Here is a 24,908-nt window from a genome sequence, read left to right as displayed (position 1 = left end):
TTTGGGCTGTTTCAGTAGATACTGCATGCAGTTCGGACACACTATTAACATTGAGGTTCTTTAATACAGCAATGAAAATAGTTAACATAAGTACTGCATGGGAATAAAACTCATCAGATTATTTTACTCCAGTGTACTGATGAAAAATTTGGCTTAGTAGTTCCAAGAAGTGATTTTTTTTTTTCCATGCCTGTTCAGATTTGTTTCCCATTTTTGGAAAGTTGCAGTTCTTTCACTCCTGTTCTGAATACTTTGACTTGTGCCTCTGTGCCCAGCAAGTGACTAAGAATTTTTGCAATCAATGCAAAATAGATCAGTAAATTGTTATAATAATAATAAATACTTCATTGATCTGGAGTGGGGAACTCTTTCATTATAGCAGGAACATTTAAAAATACACTTAGCAATCTGCAGATTTAACTAATAATAAAGTACAGGTGTCCCCTGCTTTTCGAACGTTCGCTTTATGAAACCTCACTGTTACGAAAGACCTACAATAGTTCACTGTTTTCGCTAACAGAAGGTGTTTTCACTGTTACGAAAAAAGACAGCGCGCGAAAAAAAGCAGCCAAGCTCCTCCCCCAGATTCAGAACTGCATTCTAGCCGGCATTCCTTAAACAAGTGCCTGTGAGCAGCCGTTAGCAAGATGAGTTCTAAGGTACCTGAAAAGCCTAAAAGAGCTTATAAGGGTGTTACGCTTATCGTAAAACTAGACATTATTAAGCCTTTCAATCGTGGTGAACGAAGCAAGGACAAAGTGAGTTTGGCTTGTGGAAGTTGACGAAGATGAGGTTGAAGAGGTTTTGGCATCCCATGACCAAATACTGATAGATGAAGAACTGATGCAATTGGAAGAGGAAAGGATAACAATCGAAACCGAATGCAGTAGCGAACGGACCGAAAGTGAAGTCGTCCAGGAACTGAACGTGAAGCAACTGCGTGAGATTTTCACTGCAATTATTGCAGAAAAGTATGACTTTAATTTTGAGAGGGTGCGTCTGTTTAGGGCATATCTGTAGGATGATTTGAGTACTTACAAAGAACTGTATGATAGAAAAATCCGCGAGGCTAGCAGACAAGCATACTGTCATTTTTCTAGCCTTCCACATCAGCCACAGCAGACAACGAACCTTGACCTTCAACATCGAGGCAGGCAGACATAAAAGAAGATGGACCTGCCTGCCCTGATGGAAACAGACGACACCTCAGTGTCCCACCACCCCAACCTTCAGGCTGCGGACAGCTGCCGATTCATGGAGAATGCAGCGGTAGCCAGGAGGCACCCAACACATCTTTAAGAAAAAAGCTGAAATAAACAAGCTAATTGATCAGGTGCGGCCCGGCATGTAATTGTCGGCCCAGATCAGAGACAATTGCCGATTGCGTTGCCTCTGATCTGGGCCGACATTTACGTGCCGGGCGGCACCTAATTAATTAGCTTGTCTATTATGGCTTTTTTCTTAAAGATGTTCTGGGTGCGTCCCAGCTACCGCTGCATTCTCCACGAATCGGTATCGGTTGGGGGCCACTGCACCACCCCAACTTCCGACGACTCAACCTAACACACCATCATCAGTGTGCTCGGCTCTGTCTTCCCAATTCCTGTAAGTGATACTACACTGTACATACATTATTTCAACTTTATATAGGCTGTGTATTTTTTATGCATTATTTGGTATGATTTGACAGCTTCATAGCTTAAAGGTTACTGGAGTGAGTGTTTCTGCCGAGAGCGCTTGCGCCATGTTTTTGCCGAAAGTGCTTGCGTGAGATTTTCGCTATGGAGAACAGTGCAGGCAATGATTGTAGAGAAGTATTTCTACTTTTTATAGGCTGTGTATTTATCATATCATTCCTGCTTTTACTATATGTTACTGTTATTTTAGGTTTTATGTGTTATTTGGCATGACTTGGTAGGTTATTTTTGGGTCTGTGAACATTCACAACTTTTTCCCATATAAATAAATGGTAATTGCTTCTTCGCTTTATGACATTCTGGCTTACGAACCGTTTCATAGGAACGCTGTACCTTCGGATGGTGGGGGAAACCTGTACAGAATAATAATATAGACAATAATTTACCAATGTGCAAAAATTTGCAATAATATGTATGAACTGCTGAGGAAATCAAGTAAGCTTGGTCTGTGCTTATTGAAATGATCTTATTGAGATGGAAAACTTGTAGAGAGTGCATGTTAAAATATTGTTTTCTCAGGCTGTAGAGTCCAGAACTATGGAGCATATTCTCAGGATTAGCCCTTAGTCTTTTAGGATTGATATAGGGGGAAAATTCTTAGGATTATGAATCTTTGAAATTCTCCACTTGTAAGCCTGTGGTGTTTGTAGTCACCTAATGAATGTATTTAAGTTTAAGATTATTGGGAGACCTGGGGATCAGATTATGAGGTGATAAGAGAAGATCAGTAGTGATCATATCAAATGGTAGAACAAAATGGCCTCCTAATGCTTCACTTACTCTGTGTTTCTTGATAACTTAATTCAGTCTCTGATTGTTTTTTTGTCCTCTGTTCCTAGATCAGAATGTATATGGGTTTAGTAGCACAAAGCCTCGGCGGTTACAATGGACGTGGTTGGGGCATGCGGTCATCTCCTATGGATCACTGACCTTGTACGTGTCCACTCTGCAAATGTACATTCTTCTGCAGTTTAATGAACAGGAGGTAAGCCAGGAAGGTCCAATATGCTGAAGTTGCTGCTCCATCCAGCTGTTGTGTCCTACATTTGTGCTCACCTTAGAACTAAAGACCATAACATTTAAGAATTTGGCACTTTCTGCTCGTATATTTTATATAGAATTTATTTAGCAGCCTCATGATCGACACTTTGACAAAGACCTGCTGAGCTTGAGTTCCAGGATATTAATTTGCTGGCATTTAAATATTGATTTTAAAGATTGGTAAAATATTTTAAATCAGTATGGCATGTGGTCTGTAAGGAAATGGTAATGTTGTTCTTGAGCTTCTCTTGCCTGTATCCTTCTGGGTAGCACAAATTAGGAATTTGGGAGGTGCTGTTAAGAAGCCCTAATGAATTTCTGCAGTATTTCTTGTGGATAGTGTGCATCTGTGTATTGGATCATTAGGAGAATGCGGAAGTTGGAGTGTCGGGCATATTTCTTTGATCTGGGTAGTGTCCCACTTTGATCCAGGGATGGGTGAGGTATAAAATGCAGGGGGAAAATTTGTTTCCTAGAGCATCATAGGAAGCTTACAAAGCTTATATCTGAAAACGGTGAATGGATTTAATGTCACTTTCAAGAGGGAATCGGGAAAATCATGGAAAAAGTTAAATGTTAATTATGGAACAAATAACTTGGCATTTGTAAATCATTTCAGGGACATGACGAGCTGCATAACTGTGAGGAGTCTTGGATTCAAATATTTTAATATACATATTTTTATTTTCATCTACTAGGAAGTTTCTGTGGAAAACATTATAAAATTGACGGGCTTGTCCCCCGTTCTGATCGGTCATGCGTTGGAACCTCTGTTTGGAGAAAATCAGATCCTTATACAACCAGTTACTAATCAAGATAAACTCAAAGGTATGTACATTACCCAAGTCTATAATTATTGGTCACTAAAATGGGTCATGGTATTGCTGCTCCAGTCTATTACAAAGTATGTCATGTTTCTATAAGAGAAGCATTTTCTTACAAGTAACAGGTTGATGAGGGTGATAGAGTAGATGTCATCTAAATGGATCTCAGCAAGGTACAAGTACAGTAAAATCAAGTGAAGAGGAATGGTGATGATGGGGTTGCTTGGAAGGGAATCGGCATGGACTGCAGTGAGAGCCAAATGCCCTCCTGTGTTGAAATAAGTATTTAACCCATGTATAATAAGTAAGTGCCTGAAACCCTTGAAACGGGTGGCATTGTAGCAAAGAAAATGTTGATGAGTTATTGTGAGCAGTTTTGAGCCCCTTAACTAAGAAAGGATGTGCTGGCAATGGAGATGATCCAGAGGAGATTCAAGAGAATAATGGCTATGGGTTTGTAGTTGCTAGAGTTTAGAAGAATGAGTAGGGATCTCATTGAAACCCATCAAATATTGAATATCCTAGATAGAGTGGACATTGAGAGGATGTTCTCTGTAGTGGGGGAGTTTAGGACCTGAGAGCACATCCTTAGAATAGAAGGACTTCCCTTAAGAACAGAGAAGAGGGGGAAATTGTTTAGCCAGAGAGTGGTGAATCTGTAGAATTTATTGCCACAGACAGCTGTGGAGGCCAACTCACTGGGTATATTTAGAGTTAGGGGTTCATAGGTTCTGGATTAGTAACGGCGTCAAAGGTACTGGGAGAAGGCTGGAGAATGGGTTTAGAAGGATAATAAATCAGCCATGATGGAATGGATCAGATTTGATGGGCCAAACAGCCTAATTCTGGTCCTATGTCTTATAGTTTTTCTACTTATTTTCAATCTACTCCTCAGGGATCTTGAGATTGAATGATAAGATGTTGGCCAGAGGATCAGCAAATAAAGAATACTACACATTGCTGCCAAAGCAGACCTATTTAAACGTGGATGAAGATGCTGCCAGCACATTGGAACGCAAAAGGAACGTTATCTATTGCATGATTATTCAGATTATGAAATCGGAGAAAGAACTTCATATTGATAATCTTGTTTTCAAGGTAATTATTATCAGGAAAACAAAACAATACTGGAAACACTCAGCAGTGCAAGCATGTAAAGAGAAATGGTGGATGTTTCAGGTTGAGGAACAGGGAATAAAAGAAAACAAATTCATTTAAGTTGCAGAGAGGGCTCAGGAAGCCCTCTCTGCAACAAAGGGAACAAAGGGAATTGTAACAAAGGGAATTTCAGATTATCCAGGAATCACAATGGTCCTTTCAAAAGAAGAAGCCATTCACTGGCACTTCCAATCTTGTGCACTGCGTTTGCATTGGAGAATCTAAAGGAAGATTGGCTTCACGCAGTGCCATCAATCACTCTGTGGAAGTGTCCTGAAGTTCCAGTTGTCTGTCACTTCAATTCTCCATCCCACTCCAATCCATCTGTTTGTGGCACTATACACTGTTGTAATCAGGCTTAACTCAAGCTTGAGGAGTAGAACCTTATTTATCTGGATGCCTTGCATCCTTTAGAATCTAAATCGGAAATTACTAATTTTAGGTGACTTGCTTTCAGCATCATAACAGAATATGCTAGTTTTGCTGTTGGTCCTTCATCTGTAATGTTAACTTATTCATTCTTCTCTGTACTGATACTGCAAGATCTGCTGTGAGGTTACTATTTCAGCTCTTACACAACCCATTGTTTGTTTTTGCTTTCTCTATCATTAGTAGTTGTTGACCTAAACTAGATAATCTCTAGAAGAGCCCTGGCCTCATCTTAACTCTAGAAGATTATCTCTAGAAGAGCCCTGGCTTCATCTTAACTTCCTATCATTTTATCCATCCCCCCAACCCCAGCACCACCAATTTATTTTTGTTGTCTCCTGGTTCAAATGAATAATATTTGAATTATTAACTATCTTTCTCTTCACATTGACCTGCTGTTTAAAATGCAAACACGAACCACTGGAACTCTGAGCAGGCAGCATATATGGGGAGATGGACAGTCAATGTTTTCGGTTGAGACCCTTCTTCTGGACGAAAAGAAAAAGTTGAAAAAATCTGTATAAAATATAGAAAGATGGGGTGGAGCAACAGCTGGCAGGCAATAAGTGGATGTAGGTGAAGAGGGTGATCAACGGATGGAAGAGAAAAGAGTGGTGAATTGTGCCAGTAGCTGAGAGCTGATAGTAGAAGTAACAAAATGCTGAAGATGATGGCATGTGATATGAGAGGAAGAAAGAGCATGAAATACAGGGAGAGAGGTGGTATGGAAACATAGTAAGGGTGAATGACAGGAAAGAGGGTGTTGGGAGGCTTTGTCGATCAGGAAAGAGAAATGCCTTTGTCCCCCGCCTCGTACCAACTGCTTATTTATGATAAATTAACTATTTTAGATCAATGAGTAAACCTGTACATTGCACTGTAGTCTCAAAGCTATTACTAACTTTGTATACTGAACCTTTTACAGGTGATTGACAAGTGTCAAAGCCAGGCCTTAAGTTCAGCAAATAAATTCCTTCGCTCCAATTGCAGCAATATGGATGTTCTGTCCTGTATCATGCACCTTATCAACAAGGGATATGTTAGACGCAACGAGGACAACCCTCACATTCTGGAGTATGTACTTGAGGATCCAACAACCCCACGGAAAGGACAAGCGCAAATGATACTTCAAAAACTTGATTCAAAAGCCACGGGATCAAACAGCAATGGCAAAGAGAACCTATCAGTATTTAGGTAACACAAGCACCAGTGTTCCATGTCTACACATTGATTAATGTTCATTGTGTGACTTTGACTACTTCCCTTTTTCACCAGATTTCACCTTTACTGGCAAACAGTGAGTGAGTGAGAATGGGAGACACTCTTCTAAGTTAGGCATTTGGTGGGTTTGAAATCATTTGGGGTGGACACTTGCCCAGCTTTTATTTTGTTACTGGAGGTACATATTTTAGGACAGATTAGCCAGTCACTGGCAGTCATAAGAAACTAGATTTGTGTGTTTTAATTGGGCATACAATGTTGCCAAGAATAAGATAGGCTATTTCCACACAATAGATTAGAATGACACCTGAAAATTCAGGGGTTTCCATACTTTAGCTGCAAAAGATGCAGTTTTCCAATTATATATTGACAGTATCTGCATCACTGTACCAAGGGCAAGCCACTGTTATTCATGTATGCAGAAACACTAGATATATTGTTTATTCTCTTCTCCTATGAAACAACGAGGTTAAATATTCTCTTTAACACTTGCTCACTGAGATCAGTTTATTTGGCACAAACAAAACATTTATGCCTCCTACTGAGTATACGCTGCAGATGGAAAAGGGCAGGTGGTAATATATATAATCTCTTGCTGCTGCAGTTAACAGATCAGTAGACTACAGATATAACCATTAGCTACAACCTACAAGTCCTTTACACAATTGATTATATCCAAAAGAGTCATGCAGAACTGATCGGAGTAAAATTGTATCTCTGAAAACTTTTCACTTATATAGATTGGATACATGATCTTGGAAGCCAACCAAAAGAAAACAAAACAACAGGAGTATTGTCACTGCTGTGTTGAATTTGATTGTCAAAATAGCTCATGTTAGTTCATCACTGGATTGTATCAGCAAATGGAAATAGATTGTTTCATTTCAACCAGTGATGGAATAAAACATTTTTTTAAACAAATTTTTGATCATCTTATCACCCTCTCTCATTTTTAATTCTATTTTATTAGTATCATAGGTAGACGAGATAAGATCTCCTCTTCAAGCTGGTCAATTTAATAGATTAACAAATGTGTTAAAGATAAGATGGTTTTGAAGGTATTCTGAGATTTGGGGGAAAACTTGGGGTTACACAGGTTGAATATTGACCTACACACATTGAGCAATAACCCTCTGGGGAAAGGGTGCCCCTCAGCTCACTTTTAAATGTCCTAAAACTGTGCTGCCTAGTTTTGGACTCCCTTACCCTGGGGAAAAGACTGTTAACATCCATCTTATCTATGCCTCTCATAATTTTAAGCAGTTTTTAAAATTTTCACCTTTATTTTTGTATTTGAAATGGGACCAGACTGGTGCTTGACCTTTGGAACTGATATATGAGCAAATTGTTTAGTTGTGAGTGTTCCAATAGTTGGGCTTAATTTTGTAGGACTTGCAGTATTTTACCAGAGCAACATTACTTCATGGGTTGAAGGATGGTAGACAGTTTGAGGACATAATATAATCAGGATTGAACCACTCGCTTTGTCAACTTGTGTGGTTCAGTGTGATCACGGACTGTGCATTCTTCAGAACTGTTTGCTTGTCTTGAGACAAATAACAGCAATGCCTTTGCCTAACTAAAATCTTGGTACAGATAATTTCAATTGATTATAGGTTGTAGGTAGGGCTGTTCCATTTGTAGATGTGCTGATTACTTAGGAAATTGAATCTTGAAATGAAATTGAACCCCATCCCAGCCTGTATCTATTATTACTTATTACTTACTTTATTGTCGCCAAACAATTGATACTGGAGCGTACAATCATCACAGCGATATTTGATTCTGTGCTTCGCGCTCCCTGGAATACAAATCAATAGTAATTATAATAAAATTTAAATTATAAATCATAAATAGAAAATAAAAAAGGGAAAGTAGGCTAGTGCAAAAAAAGCCGAGAGGCAGATCCGGATATTTGGAGGGTACGGCCCAGATCCGGGTCAGGGTCCGTTCAGCAGTCTTATCACAGTTGGAAAGAAACTGTTCCCAAATCTGGCCGTACAAGTCTTCAAGTTCCTGAGCCTTCTCCCAGAGGGAGGAGGGACAAAAAGTGTGTTGGCTGGGTGGGTCGTGTCCTTATTTTGAAGATCCTGGATTGCACCATCGGCTTCATTAACCTATAAGGTTCAAGCAACCAGTCTCCACCATTTTAACCAATTGCTCTGTATGTTATCACCACCAAGGTCAGTATTATTATCCCTAGGATGTGATGCCCAAAATTAAATGTAGCCGTACAATTATTTCTGTACATTTGAACTGGTATTCCAACTCTTATAACCATGGATAAATTTCGACCTCAGATCACTTCCAGGAAGTCCAGGTATGACCTACAGAAGGTCATTTGAGAGCAAAGGCAATTCCATTTAAACTTAGAGACACATCATATACAAGAAGCCTGTGGCAGAGTTTGCACGCCTTCCTATAAGGAGAAAACCTCACAGCATAAAAGGGCGGTGATGCTTCACTCACTGATCTCAACACTTTTGATGCATGCTTTGAAAGGGAGAATGGCACTACATCTGTGCAGATGCACACAACATCAATGACCCTGTGATCTGTGTCTTTGAGGTCTATGACCGGACATCTGTCAAGAGGATGAAATTTTGTAAGGCAGTGGGCTCCGGTGGTATACCTGATGGATACTTAAATCCTGTGCTGACCAAGTGCCTGACATATTCAAGGACCTTTTCAACATCTCACTCCTGCGGCCTGAAGTTTTCACCTGCTTCAAGGGGTAATGATCGTACCAGTGACCAAGCAGCAAGGTGAGCTGCCTCAGCGACTGCCTGGTGGGACTTGCATCTACTGTACTGTGCTTCAAGAGAAATGGCTAGAATTAACTCCTGCCTAAGAAAATACCTGGATCCCCTGAAATATGCCTATCGCTGCATCTGGTCTACAATAAATGCAGTCTTATTGGCTGTCTATTTGACTTTGGAGCATCTCGACAACAGCATGGCTGTCAGGCTGTCATTTAATACCATCATCCCTTTAATATTAATCACCAACTTTCTAACTGAACTGTACTGAATCCTCAACCTTCTCATGGGGAGACTGCAGTCAGTACGTATCGGTGAATACATCTCCTTGCTGACAAGCAACACAGGCACACCTCAACGATCTTAGCCCACTGCTCTACTCTCTCTGCATTCATGATATAGCTCAAACACCATGTATAAACCAAGCAGATGATACCATTGTTGTTGGTAAAATCTCACATGGTAACAAGAGGCATACAGGAGTGAGATAGGCCAGCTGTTGAGTGGTATCACAACAACAACCTGACACTCAGCATCAGCACGACCAAGGAATTGATTATGAACTTCCGGAAGGAGAGATCAAGAGAATATGCAGTAGTCATAATTGAGCGGTCAGTGGTGGAAAAGGTGGTGAGCAGCTTTAAGTTTCTTGGTGTTGTTTCTTCGAAGACCTGAGCCCAATATATTGATGGAATTATGAACAAGGCACATCAGCAGCCTTACTTCGTTAGGAGTCTGAGTGATGTGGTATGTCACCAATTTCCATAGATGTAGGTGGAGAACATTCTGACTGGTTGCTTCTCAACTTGGTAGGAAGGGTCCAATGCACAGGATTGCAAGAGGCTAAATATGGCTTTAGACTCAGCCAGTTTCATCACACCACAACCTTCTCTACCATCTAGTAGGTGGCATCCATCATTAAGGACCCTTACCATTAAGAACATGCCCTCTTCTTGTTACTACATCAGGGGAAAAGTACATAAGACATAGGAGCAAAATTAGGAGCATCGAGTATGCTTTGCCATTCAATCATGGAGGATTTATTTTCCACCTCAACCCCATCTTCTGCCTTCTCCTTGTAAGCTTTGATGCCCTTGCTAATCAAAAACCTATAAACCCCCACTTTAAATATACCTATGACTTGCCATGGATCCCACAGATTCACCACACTCTGGCTAAAGAAATTCCTCCTCATCTCTGTTCTAAAGGGATGTCCTTGTATTCTGAGTCTGTGCCTTTTGGTCTTAGACTCTCCCACTATTGAAAACATCCTCTGTATATCCACTATCTGGACCTTACAAAATTTGGTTGGTTTTAATGAGATTCCCTCATTATTCTTCCTTAGTTCACTCCTGGTAGACCTGGTTTTGTTTTAAGATTTCAACTAGTGGAAATAATATTTTCCCCCCTTATCACTGCCCTTAACATTTCAAATCTCCAAATCAATTTTTTCCTAAATTCCAGGAAGCTTCTCCCTGGCTTACCTTGAGGTAAAATTTTGAGAAATTTAAAGTATTTCAGATTCTGAAAATGAAACAAAATGTATGTACTCAACAGCTCAAACAGTAGCTGTGAAACAAGAAATTGAAATAGTATTTCAGATCAAAGAAATTCTATTCTCCATTTCAATGAAAAGTCATCAAAATGAAATTTAATTTATCCCTTCCCACCATCTAGGAACCCAAACAGTTCTTCCAGATGAAAGTAACAATTCACTTCCACTTATAGTCTAACAAGCAAGCTTCAAAATCTAGGCTTCTGTATCCCCCCAGCAAATGGATCTTTGACTTCCACACAGAGACACTACAGTCAGTGTGAATTGGTAATCGCTGACAACCTATACAAGTGCACCTCAAAGATGAGGCAACCAGTGCTCTTCTCCCTACAATTCTGTGTGGCTAGGCACAGGTCAAATGCCAACTATAATTTGCAGATGACATAAAAGTTGCTGGCAGAATAGCAGATGGTGACATGGAGGAATACAGGAGTGTGATAGATCAGCTGGATGAGTTGTGTTGCTGCAACAACAACCTCACACTCTGCGTCAGCAAGACCAAGGAATTGATTGTGGACTTCAGGAAGGGGTAAATGGGAGAACATACACTGATCCTGTTTAAGGGTCTGCATTGTAAGACTATAAGGGTGAACAGCTTCAAGTTTCCGGGTATCAACATCTCAGAGGATTTATCCTGGTTCTGACAAATTGATGCAATCAAGAAGAAGGCACAATAGCAGCTGTACTTGAGTTTGAGATTTGGTATGTACTAAAGACTCTATCAAATTTCTACACATGTACCATGGAGAGCATTCTGACTGGTATGTAGATTCCAATGCACACTCAATGGTTTAGGAACAACTTCTTCCCTTATGCCATCTGATTTCTGAATGGTTCATAAACACTACTTCGCTATTCTTATTTATTTTTTAATTTTTATTGTAGCCTGTAGTAATTTTGTATGTTTCACACTACGAAGCTGCCACAAAATGCTAAATTTCACAACAGTGATAGTATCTCTAATTCTGATTCTGCTGATCATAATGCAGTCTACTTTATATTAGAGAATGTAGGTTGGTAGTACTGAGAAAGTAGTGACGAGCAGAGTGACCTTGCTGTGCATGTCCAAGGATGTCCGATAATAGCAGATAGATTATGTAGACACATAGACACACCTTCTTAAACTGGATCACTCCTCCCTGCTCATAATGATAGAAATATATGAAAGATTAGTTAGTCTACACTTGAAGTACTGTATGCTGTTTGGTCACCACACAATAGAAAAGATGTGAATGCACTGGAGGGGTTGCTGAAGTGATCCATCATGTTAGATAATGATTTTGTAAATCTTGGAACTCTTGCTTTTGGAACTTCACCAATAAATTCTGTCATTGGTCAAGAACATTCACGTCCCTAGTCTTTTGTGCCACTTGTTTGCACTTGCAGCTATAGGAAAATATTAAAAGCAGCAATGTAAATGAGTAAAATGCAAAGTTTATTTGTTTAACATTCAATCCCAGAATAATATGTAGATTTTTTTGATGTACCTTCTATGAAACGTTGGTTATTTTGCTCATTCTTAGCAATTTTTTTTGAAAGTTACTGTAAAACAAATTTTATTCATTTCTTCTACCATGAAGATAAAGGCTAATAGTTTTGAATCTCTTTTGGTTATGCATAAAGATAACAAAGCTGAGCAATTTGGATTTTGAAATTGAGTCAAGCTGAAAAAATAACATGCAGTTTGTGTCACCACTCTTCAAACTTCACCCAATCCCCAAGTAATGGAAGAATCCTAAGAAATGGAAGAGATTCTTCTAATGTCCTGTACATCTCATCCATTTTGAATAGACAAAGCATTTGCAAATATAATAACTTCTTTTCAGAAATTATGTAAAGAGGAAAAAGTAGGAACAGGAGCTAAAAACCCATACTCAGTAACTCAGAAACAGCTTATTCCCCTCTGCCATTAGGTTTCATTATTATTCCTTATTGTAATATTTAATTCATAATTTGTATAATTTTATATCTTTGCACTGTAGTTCTGCTACAAAACAACAAATTTCACACAATGCAGGACAGTCTAAAACACTTCCATATCTCTGTGCATTAAGAAAATATTCACTTTCTTGAACCCTGTGTGAATAATAACTGGGCAGCAAATGGTACAGTTGGTAGAGCTGCTTCCTCGGCGTTCCAGAGACTCCCGATCAATCCTGACCTTGAGTGCTATCTATGAGGAGTTTCCACGTTTTCCCTACGTTCATATAGGTTTCCTCCCGCTTCCCAAAGATATGTAGGTTTTTTGGATTAATTGACTACTGTAAATTGTCCTTACTGGTAAATTCTGTGGGTGTGGTGTCAGTGGGAATGTTGGAGAATTAAAATTGTGTTAGTATGTGATTAGTATAAGTGAGTGCTTAGTGGTCAACTTGGACTTGATGGGCAATAGGGCCTATTTTGTACTTAAATTATACCTTGTCAGAGTTCTCCCCGTTAACTTAATCTGTGTGTGTATGCCATTGTGACCATTCCTTTTGTTTAAAAGTTGTACTTGGTGTCTTCTGCAACTTTTATTTACTGAGACCCCAGAACAAATCTTGAGGGATGTCCTTCTTCAGTTTTGTCTTTGAAGTAACATGCTGTTCACCCTCATCATGGACTTTTCCTTCCCAAGTAATTACCAAAACCAACCAAATATCATCTAGTGATCCTTCCAGACAATATGCCACATACAGGCTCATCCCTCATTGCTTGTGACAATGAAGTGACAATATCCAACACTACCATTAAAATATCACTTTACTATGATCCAACTTTTGACTCCGTTTTGGGTACCCCAATGCTGTCAAAGTACTGTACTTGTCTTCAACTGCAAACACAAATCTTCTCTATTACAGGCTAGCCTATATCTCTATTGGGTCGACACACTTGCTGTCTAATGTTCTTATTAAAATGTCTCTGTGTTCTATCCCTTCTGTTCCTTATAAAGCTGAAACAGTTCCTACATTTGCCCAGTAAGCACATGTTAACATAATCCATTACTGAACCCATTTAAGGCATATTGTTTCTGTCCTGATACAGAAAAATGACAAACTTTGTAGCAAACCTCTGTTTCTTTTGCCTCTTTAGTCTATATGATAATTTAACCCAAATTCAAACTTCAATAGCCAATGTGAACCACCTCAGTTCAGTCCACAGTCACACAATTGCCCCATAGTTTTTAGTTTTCCACACAGATTAGATAGAGCATAGGGAAATGACTTATGGTGCACACTTTCATCCCCAGTGTGCGTCACCAGCAAAGGGTTAAAAATCAAGTGATCTCGATTTGTAGGGCAGTACTACACCTTCCTAAGTTTACATCAATGGCATTGAAGTTTATGCCAGTTGAGAAATGAGTATTTGAGAACTCCCTCTGCTGTCATGTACCCACCTGAGCTGCCAGATAGGGAGCCAGTTGAACAAGACCTTCTGCTTTTAAATCAAACATTGAAATCCATTCTGCTTGCTGTTTGAATAATGTTGGCAGATGATTTGGAGTTTGCTGTGATCATCCAGTGCTTCTGGGTTACATTGGTTGTTTTTTGTTTGGTTTATTCTAAGCTTTGATGGATCACAGAGTTCAGATGAAGGAGTACTAGAGACGGTGCTCATGTCAATGGGGCGGACCATGAGCCAAGAAGAGGTACAGCAACTGATGAGCCAGACTGTCCTGCAGGTAGCGGACACACTCAGCATCTCCACTGATGTGGCACAGCACTTGCTTATGTACAGCAAGTGGAATGTTGACTTGCTGGTCCAGCGATATGCTGAAGATCACGAAGACCTCTTGTTGGCAGCGGGTCTTAAGGTCCGGAATCCGCAAACTCCCAACAGCCCTATCACACAGTGCCCTGTTTGTCTAAGCCTGCTTACTAATGATAGTGAAGCTGCTCCCACCCTTTGCTGCATGCACTACTGCTGTAAGGTGAGTTCCCTTGTTTCCTATTGCAGAATCTTATTTCTACTTTATGAAATTTTGTCAGAGAGTTGGCTGAAGGTCTAAGATTAAAACAGGTTCAATATACTAGAAAGATGACAAAGGAAATCATGGAATAGTGCATGTGTGACCACACATGGGCTCATGCAGCTCGTGTATTTTATGGGAGAAATGAAGTCTGGTATTAAGCCCACATTGAAAATACAGGGAAGATGAAGAGATTGTAGGACAGAATGTCATGCCAGAGTAAACTCGTTTCCTGTGTAGAGTACGAGAGTGTAGTCCTAATTGAAATTAGTACTCGTTTCCCCGAGCTATAAGCTGGGACATCTTCAGAAATAGAATTGTTCATGGTGTCTGAATAAAGCTATGAGGATAACCATGAACTATTAGTCTCTATTCATCAATTGAAAATTGGTCTACAGCTTTGTGGTGACTAAATGATAGACCTGAGAAACAGTCTTGATACCAAGGAATGTGAGAAGAGATGGAGTGTTGTAGAAAATATGTGAGAAACCATTGGAATCCCATCTTGTCACATCGCTTTGTATAAATAGCTCTTTTTCTTGTTGGCAAGATGGAAACCACAGGAATTGGTGCTGATACTGCAAATTATTGTAATTTATATAAATGTTTTCAATGAAGATATGGTTGCCAAATATTTTGATGACACTAAGGATTAGTACAGTAAATTGAGAAGAGAACATGAGATTATGAAGAGTGATACTGTAGATAAGTATATGGAGAGAAAGATTGGCAAATCAAGAAAAATGCAGAAAAATGAAATTGTTTTGGCAGGAAAAATTAAGATTATATTTAAAAATTGAGTGATTGCAGAGGTGTGAGATGCAAAAACATGTATCTTAGTGCATGATTTGCAGATGTGAACAGCAAGTAATTAGGAAGTTAACTATTATTAAAGAGTCTGAATTCAAGTTTAAGGAGGGAATGTCTTGATTAAAGAGGGCTTTTGTGAAACCATGTCTGGAATATTTAAGGAAAGGTGTTAATGTATTGGAAGCAGTCCATTGAAGGTATGCTAGACAAATACCAGAATGGAAAGGTAGCCTTATCAGGAAAATTTGGACAGGTTAAGTATGTATCGGCTGTAATTTAGAAGGAAGGGGTCTTGATTGAGTTGCAAAAGATCTTGAGGGTTCTTGACAGTGAATGTGGGTGAATGTGTCCTCTAGTCCCCAGTTGTATGTTCTAGGAGAATATACAACTGGGGTGTGGGCAGGGGGAGGGTCAGGTGCTGCCTATTTAAGACAAATGAGGCAATACTTGTTTCTCAGTTGGAAGTCTTAGGAGCTTCCGTGCTTAAAGGAAGCAGAGTGTTTGAGTAATTTTACGGCAGAGGCAGATGAATACTTATCAGCAAAGAGGTGAAATATTGCTAGTAGTAGACAGGAGTATAAAGTTGATTTTACAGTTAAATTAGCCATAATCTTATGCAATTCTGGAGCATACTTAAGGGGCTTATTCCTTTTACTTATTCTGATATCTGTGATTAGTCCTTGCTAGTAGTTGCAGGATGTGGATGATGCAGGATGATGACTCAGTTTTGGGTTACTGGTTGTATTTTGATGTGCTTTTGGTCTTTCCTTGTTCTCAGTCCTGCTGGAGAGAGTATTTAATAACCAGGATTGAGCAGAACTTGGTGCAGAATTGTACCTGTCCAATCTCTGACTGTCCTGCACAGCCGACAAATGAGTTCATCAGTTCTATCATATTCGATAGTGAGATTGCAGCCAAGGTAAGATATCAGTTCATTGGCAATTAAATGTAAAGCATAGCAGTAAGGCAGTTCATGTAGTTGCAAAATCCAGACAATCTTTCAGTTTAATATTGAGGAAGAACCAAAGATAGGTTTTCAAGAATGAAGGATTTATAGATCATTGATAGCTGTAAATGAATTGTGAAACTTTTGGTAATTTATTGGTTTTTGATCAGAAGGTTGCAGTAACATTTTCTGTTTACTTGATGTATGTCCTGGGAACTTTTCAACTACTTGAAATAACCCTACAGTTTGTAGAGATTCTCCAAGATTAATCCAACTCCCATTATTATCACCACTGCGTGTAGAGTTTCTTGGAGATTGGTCTCAGAGTTTATAGAGACTGTTGGAGACAAATTCCAGTCTTTGTATAGATTTCTCTGGGACTGATCCCATTGTTAATGGATGGGACTGGTCCTGGTGTTTGTACACACTCCTTTGGAGGAAAACCTCTCCTTGATTTGTCTCTCTAGAAACCTATAAACACCGGGGCCAGGTATTTCAGGGGCTTGGTAACACAGTATGGAACTCATTGTCCTATTCCCCAAAAGCCTTTTCAGCACTGGTATCATAAATCAAAGGTGCAATGGAATACTCTCCCGCTTAAATAGATATTTGCAGCTTTAATAACTCTCAAGAAGCTCAGTGTCCAGAACCCCTTCTCTCTCCCTCCACCACCAGGTATAGCAGCTTCAATGCCACTATTTATAAAATGCCCACTATCCAAACCAGCAAATTTCACCACCAAAGGCAATTGTCACAAGGGACCACCCCTCACTTCTCTCAGTTTAAAACTCATTGTGACCTGAAAATATTCATGGTTCTTATTATAACTGGGTGAAAATCTTGGTGTTTCCTCCACAGCAGCACTCTGGAAGTACCTTCCCCGGAAGGGCTGCATTGGTCACCATCAGCTTTTCAAACACTACTAAGATGAGCAATAAATGATAGCTTGCCAACGACATGCTTAATCCATGAATGAGAAAAGTTGTTTTGACAAATGGCAGCTACTTCATTTGGCTGTGTTGTGACTTGAGCTGGTGCCTATTTGAACAAATTTTCATGTTCTGCCTGTTGAGTCTTTGCTGGCTCACAGAGCAATCATTCCCCAACTAACTTTTCCTGTAGACTGTTGTTCCCACATTCTCACCAATCCCACCCCCGGATTCTAGCAGAATGGTGCAATAGTGTTTATACATTCACTTGCTGGAATTTGATTTCTTTGGGCTTGGCTAGTTTAAAGCATTTTTAAGCTTTTTGAGACAAGGCATTTACCTTCTTCAGTTGCCCAGCACTGCTATCTAATTACATCAGTTGTAAAGTATCTCTTCATTTGAAAATGTGGATTTAATACTATAATGTCTACAGACATGAGGAAGACAAAGCAACATATGAAACCTGAGGAAGGTTATACTCAGTAGAAGTTAAATAGAGGGTGACTTTAGAGAATTGCTGACTGATATTGCCAAGCTGAGATACCTGACAGTCATTATCATTTTCTTTCAAAAGTATTCCAAAACACTACTGCGAGGCTATGTGGAATGTTGTTCGAACCTGACCTGGTGCACTAATCCTCAAGGTTGTGATCAAATCCTGTGTAAGGAGGGGATTGGCAGTGTTGGCACCTGTTCCAAGTGCTGCTGGTCCTCTTGCTTCTCCTGTAATTTCCCAGAGGTAAACATCTTATATTAATGTTCTTTGCTTCCCTGAGATCCAGACAGAGTGAGTATTGCACCATTAGATGTTCTCCACTTGGGATGGACGTTAACCTAAGGACCTTTTAATGGGTATAAAAGATTTCTCCTGGAGAATCCAAGCTATTAATACGCTCTCATATAATGTGGCTAAAAATAGATGCTCCAGCTGTTACTTAGGTGGGCTGTGATGTTACCTTTATTATGAGTTACTACATGTCAAAATTACGTAGTCATCAAGTCATAGATAAGCATAGCACAGAAACAGGCCCTTCCGCCCATCTAGTCTGTGCTGAACCATTAAATCTATCTACTTCTGTCGACCTGCACTGGGACCATAACCCTATATACCCCTACCATCCATGTACTTATCCTAATCTAATCCTGACAGATAATCTAATCTAATCCTAACTTCTCCTAATAGTTGAAATCAGGCTCACATGCACCACTTGTGCTGGCAGGTCATTCTGCACTCTCATGACCCTCTGAGTGAAGAGGTTTCCCCTCATGTACCCTTAAACTTCTCACCTTTCACTCTTGACCTGAGACCACTGATTGTAGTTCCAACCAACTTCAGTGGAAAAACCCTGCTTGCATTTACCCTATTTATAACCGTCAAAATTTTGTATACCTCTATCGAATCTCCTCTCAATCTTCTATAAACTCCAAGGAATAAAGTCCTAACCTGTGCAATCTTTCCTTGTAACTTAGGTCCTCCAGACCCAGCAACATCCTCGTAAATTTTCTCTGTACTCTTTCAAACTTATTTACATTTATTCTGTGGAGAGGTGACTAAAATTACACACTATACTTTAAATTAGGCCGCAGCAATGTATTGTACAACTTCAACATAACATCCCATCTCCTGTACTCAGTACTTGGATATATGAAGGCCAATGTGCCTAAAGCTTTTCTTTATGACCCTATCTACCTGTGACACCATTTTCAATGAATTATGGATTTGTATTTCCAGATCCCTTTGTTCTACTTCACTTCTCAGTGCCCTTCCATTCACTGTTTAAGGCCTACATTAGTTGGTCCTACTGAAGTGCAACACCTTGCGCTTGTCTGCAATAAATTCCATCTGCCATTTTTCAACCTATTTTTTCAGTTGGTCCAGATCCCACTGCAAGCCATGATAGCATTCCTCACTGTCCACTGTACACCCAATCTTGGTGTCATCCACAAATTTACTGACCCAGTTAATCACATTATTATTCAGATCATTGATACAGATGACAAACAGTAACAGACCCAGCATTGATCCCTATGGCACTCTATTAATCACAGACCTCTAGTCAGAGAGGCGACCATCTACTACCTCATCGTAAATGCTGAGCAACTGAACTTTCTGACCAACCTCCCATGTGGGCCTTGTCAAATATCTTACTAAAATCCATGTAGACAACATCCACTGACTTGCTTTCATTCACTTTCCTGGTAACTTCCTCGAAAAATACTACAAGATTAGTTAGGCATGAACTACTATGCACAAAGCCATGCTGACCATCCTTAATCAGTCCATGTCTATCCAAGTACTTTTAAATGCAGTCCCTTAGAATACCATAGAACCATAGAAACTACAGCACAGAAACAGGCCCTTTGGCCCTTCTTGGCTGTGCTGAACCATTTTCTGCCTAGTCCCACTGACCTGCACACAGACCATATCCCTCCATACACCTCCCATCCATGTATCTGTCCAATTTATTCTTAAATGTTAAAAAAGAACCCGCATTTACCACCTCGTCTGGCAGCTCATTCCATACTCCCACCACTCTCTGTGTGAAGAAGCCCCCCCTAATGTTCCCCTTAAACTTTTCCCCCCCTCACCCTTAACCCATATCCTCTGGTTTTTTTTCTCCCCTTGCCTCAGTGGAAAAAGCCTGCTTGCATTCACTCTATCTATACCCATCATAATTTTATATACCTCTATCAAATCTCCCCTCATTCTTCTACGCTCCAGGGAATAAAGTCCTAACCTATTCAACCTTTCTCTGTAACTGAGTTTCTCAAGTCCCGGCAACATCCTTGTAAACCTTCTCTGCACTCTTTCAACCTTATTTATATCCTTCCTGTAATTTGGTGACCAAAACTGAACACAATACTCCAGATTGGGCCTCACCAATGCCTTATACAACCTCATCATAACATTCCAGCTCTTATACTCGGTACTTCGATTAATAAAGGCCAATGTACCAAAAGCTCTCTTTATGACCCTATCTACCTGTGACGACACTTTTAGGGAATTTTGTATCTGTATTCCCAGATCCCTCTGTTCCACTGCACTCCTCAGTGCCTTACCATTAACCCTGTATGTTCTATGTTGGTTTGTCCTTCCAACGTGCAATACCTCACACTTGTCAGTATTAAACTCCATCTGCCATTTTTCAGCCCATTTTTCCAGCTGGTCCAAGTCCCTCTGCAGGCTCTGAAAACCTTCCTCACTGTCTACTACACCTCCAATCTTTGTATCATCAGCAAACTTGCTGATCCAATTTACCACATTATCATCCAGATCATTGATATAGATGACAAATAACAATGGACCCAGCACTGATCCCTGTGGCACACCACTAGTCTCAGGCCTCCACTCAGAGAAGCAATTCTCTACCACCACTCTCTGGCTTCTTCCATCGAGCCAATGTCTAATCCAATTTACCACCTCTCCATGTATACCTAGCGACTGAATTTTCCTAACTAACCTCCCATGCGGGACCTTGTCAAAGGCCTTACTGAGGTCCATGTAGACAATATCCAGTGCCTTCCCTTCATCCACTTTCCTGGTAACCTCCTCGAAAAACTCCCAACAGATTGGTCAAACATGACCTACCACGCACAAAGCCATGTTGGCTCTCCCTAATAAGCCCCTGTCTATCCAAATGCTTGTAGATTCTGTCTCTTAGTACTCCCTCCAATAACTTACCTACTACTGACGTTAAACTTACTGGCCTATAATTTCCCGGATTACTTTTTGATCCTTTTTTAAACAACGGAACAACATGAGCCACTCTCCAATCCTCCGGCACTTCACCTGTAGACAGCGACATTTTAAATATTTCTGCCAGGGCCCCTGCAATTTCAACACTAGTCTCCTTCAAGGTCCGAGGGAACACTCTGTCAGGTCCCGGGGATTTATCCACTTTAATTTTCCTCAAGACAGCAAGCACCTCCTCCTTTTCAATCTGTACAGTTTCCATGGTCTCACTACTTGATTCCCTCAATTCCATAGATTTCATGCCAGTTTCCTTAGTAAATACAGACGCAAAAAACCTATTTAAGATCTCCCCCATTTCCTTTGGTTCCACACAAAGCCGACTGCTCTGATCTTCAAGAGGACCAATTTTATCCCTTACAATCCTTTTGCTCTTAACATACTTGTAAAAGCTCTTTGGATTATCCTTCACTTTGACTGCCAAGGCAACCTCATGTCTTCTTTTTGCCCTCCTGATTTCTTTCTTAAGTATTTTCTTGCACTTCTTATACTCCTCAAGTACCTGATTTACCCCCTGTTTCCTATACATTTCATACAACTCCTTCTTCTTCTTTATCAGAGTTGCAATATCCCTTGAGAACCAAGGTTCCTTATTCCTATTCAATTTGCCTTTAATCCTGACAGGAACATACAAACTCTGCACTCTCAAAATTTCCCCTTTGAAGGCTTCCCACCTACCAATCACATCTTTGCCAGAGAACAACCTGTCCCAATCCACGCTTTTTAGATCCTTTCTCATTTCTTCAAATTTGGCCTTCTTCCAGTTCAGAACCTCAACCCTAGGACCAGATCTATCCTTGTCCATGATCAAATTGAAACTAATGGTGTTATGATCACTGGAACCAAAGTGCTCCCCTACACAGACTTCTGTCACTTGCCCTAATTCGTTTCCTAACAAGAGATCCAATATTGCATCCCCTCTAGTTGGTCCCTCTATATACTGATTTAGAAAACTTTCCTGAACACATTTTACAAACTCTAAACCATCTAGACCCCTAACAGTATGGGAGTCCCGATCAATGTATGGAAAATTAAAATCCCCTACCACCACAACTTTATGTTTCCTGCAGTTGCCTGCTATCTCTCTGCAGATTTGCTCTTCCAAGTCTCGTTGACTATTGGGTGGTCTGTAATACAATCCCACTAATGTGGCCATACCGTTCCTGTTTCTCAGCTCCACCCATAAGGACTCGGTAGACAAGCCCTCTAATCTGTCCTGCCTGAGCACTGCTGTAATATTTTCCCTAACAAGCAATGCTACTCCCCCACCTTTCGTTCCTCTGCCTCGATCACATCTGAAACATCGGAACCCTGGAATATTAAGCTGCCAGTCCTGCCCCTCCTGTAGCCAAGTTTCACTAATTGCTACAACCTCATAATTCCACGTATCAATCCACGCCCTCAACTCATCCGCCTTCCAATAATTTTCTCACTGCTGATATCAGGCTCACTGTTTATAATTTCCTGGTTTATTTTTGGAGCCCATCTTAATCAACAGAACAACATTGACTTTCCTTCATTCCTCTAGTATCTCACCGGTTGCTAAGGATCTAAATATCTCTGCTCAGGCTCCGACAATTTCTGCACTTGTCTCTCACAGGAGCTGAGGGAACACCATGTCAGGCTCTGGGGATTTGTCCACCCTAATTTGTCTCAGGATAGCAAACACCTTTGTAATCTGTGTAGGGTCCATGACTTCACTGCTTCTTTGCCTCACTTCTAAAGACTCTTGGTCCATCTCCTGAGTAAATACAGATGCAAAAAATCTATCTCCCCAATATCTTTTGGCTCCTGATCTTCCAGAGGACCATTTTGTCTCTTGTAATTCTTTTGCTCTTAACATATCTGTAGAATCCCTTGGATTCTCCTTCATCTTGTCTGCTTGGGCAATCTCATGCCTTTTTTAGCCCTCCTGATTTCTTTCTTTAAGTGTCCTTTTGCATTTCTTATTCTCCATAAGCACTCATTTGTTCCTACCTGCCTATACCTGCTATGCACCTCCTTTTTTCTTCTTAACCAGGGCCTCAATATCTCATGAAAACCAAGATTTTCTACACCTGTTATCTTTATATTTACTCTGCGAGGTACATTCAAGCTTTGTACTCTCAAAATAACACATTTGAAGACATCCAACTTTTCATTACTCCTTTGCTAGAAAACAACATATTGCAATCCACAATTGCCAGATCCTTTCTGACACCATCAAAGTAGGCTTTTCTTCAATTTAGGCTCTCAAGCCATGGACCAGACCTATCTTTTTGCATATTTACTTGAAACTAATTGCATTCTGATCACTAGATCCAAAGTGTTCCCCTACTTCTGTCATCTGCACTTTCTCATTCCGTAATAGATAAGTATCATCTTTGGGACTTCTACGTACTGATTAAGGAAGCTGTCCTGAATACATTTGACAAACTCTATCCCATCTGGTCCTTTTACAGTATGGGAGTCCCAGTCAGTATGTAGAAAGTTAAAATCACCTGCTATAGTAACCTTATGTTTATTGCAACAGTCTGCAATCTGTTTACAAATTTGTTCCTCTCATTTCCTCGGACTGTCGGTGTCGCCTGTAATATAGCCCATTAACATGGTCAGATGGTTCTTATTTCTCAGTTGCACTCATAATGCCTCATTAGACGAGTTCTCCAGTATGTCCTGACTGAGCACTACAGTGACATTTTCCATAACCAGTAACACCATCACTCTTCCTTTCATCTCTCCCGTTCTGTCAAGTCTGAAACAATGGAACTCCGTAATATTGACCTGCCAATCCTGCCCCTCCTACATCAAGTCTCGCTAATGGCTTCTAATTATTTATCCATGTTCTGAGCTCATCTGTCTTTCCTAAGGTACTTCTTGCATTGAAGTATATGCAGCTTAGGACATTACTCGCACCATGCTCAACCTTTTGATTCCTGACTTTGAGCTCTTAATAACATCCGTCTCCACAACCTCTCCACTAACAGTTCTGGCACTCTGGTTCCCATCCCCCTGCAACTCTTGCTTAAATTCTACCATGCAGCTCTAGCAAACCTTCCTGCTAGGTTATTAGTCCCCTTCCAGTTCAGGTGCAAACTGTCTCTTCTGTACCTCTCCCACCTTCCCAGGAAGGGAAGCCAATGATCCAAAAATCTTATTTCCTCCCTCCTACACCAATTCCTTAGCCACATATTAAACTGTATAAACTTTCTATTTCTGGCCTTACTTACATGTGGCATGAGTAGCAATACTGAGATCACAACTTTGGAGGTCTTGCCCTTTAATGGCACTGAACTCCCTTATCTTCCTTTGCAGAACCTCGTCACTCTTTCTACCTATGTCATTGGTAGCTGCATGGACCACAACCTCTGGTTGTTCACCCTCCCACTTAAGAACGCTGAGGATTTGATCCGAAATGTCCCTGACCCTGGCACCCAGGAGGCAACATGCTTTCCGGGAATCTCGTTCTGGTCCACAATGCCTCCTTTCTTTTCCCCTAACTAATGAATCCCTTGTCACTGCAGCTCGTCTCTTCTCCCTTCCTTTCTGAGTTGCAGAGTCAGATTCAGTGCCAGAGACCTGGCCGCTGTGACTATCCTCTGCTAGGTCTCGGTCATTGCCCACCCCCCTCCCCCCCAACGGTATCCAAAGTGGTATACCTGTTGTTGAGGGAGATGGCCTCAAGGGTGTTCTGCACTGGCTCCTTAACCCCTTTCTCCTTCCTGATTGTCTCCCATTTTCCTGTGGCCTGCACCTTTGGTGTAACTACCTCTCTATGTGTCCTCTCTATCAGCCCCTCAGCCTCCCAAATGATCTGGAGTTCATCCAGTTCCAGCTCCAACTCCTTAATACAAAGTGTT

At 40.5% G+C, this 24,908-nt stretch overlaps 1 protein-coding gene across 6 annotated transcripts in view; it reads left to right on the top strand.

Annotated features, from left to right (window-relative positions):
* LOC134342426 (cullin-9) overlaps nucleotides 1-24,908 on the top strand; it is a 318,694-nt gene that overhangs the window by 250,723 nt on the left and 43,063 nt on the right. For all 6 annotated transcript variants that reach the window (XM_063040545.1, XM_063040547.1, XM_063040543.1 and 3 more), the window contains exons 26-32: nucleotides 2,537-2,682; nucleotides 3,437-3,566; nucleotides 4,458-4,660; nucleotides 6,075-6,343; nucleotides 14,231-14,594; nucleotides 16,222-16,362; nucleotides 17,893-18,057. In XM_063040545.1, the coding sequence (XP_062896615.1) occupies nucleotides 2,537-2,682; nucleotides 3,437-3,566; nucleotides 4,458-4,660; nucleotides 6,075-6,343; nucleotides 14,231-14,594; nucleotides 16,222-16,362; nucleotides 17,893-18,057 (1,418 nt within the window). The remainder of the gene's footprint in view (nucleotides 1-2,536; nucleotides 2,683-3,436; nucleotides 3,567-4,457; nucleotides 4,661-6,074; nucleotides 6,344-14,230; nucleotides 14,595-16,221; nucleotides 16,363-17,892; nucleotides 18,058-24,908) is intronic.

The sequence above is a fragment of the Mobula hypostoma genome, chromosome 2 (genome assembly GCF_963921235.1).
Source record: "Mobula hypostoma chromosome 2, sMobHyp1.1, whole genome shotgun sequence".
NCBI lineage: Eukaryota > Metazoa > Chordata > Chondrichthyes > Myliobatiformes > Myliobatidae > Mobula > Mobula hypostoma.
Note: the sequence above shows the minus strand (reverse complement) of the source record. Positions and strands in the feature narration are given on the sequence as shown.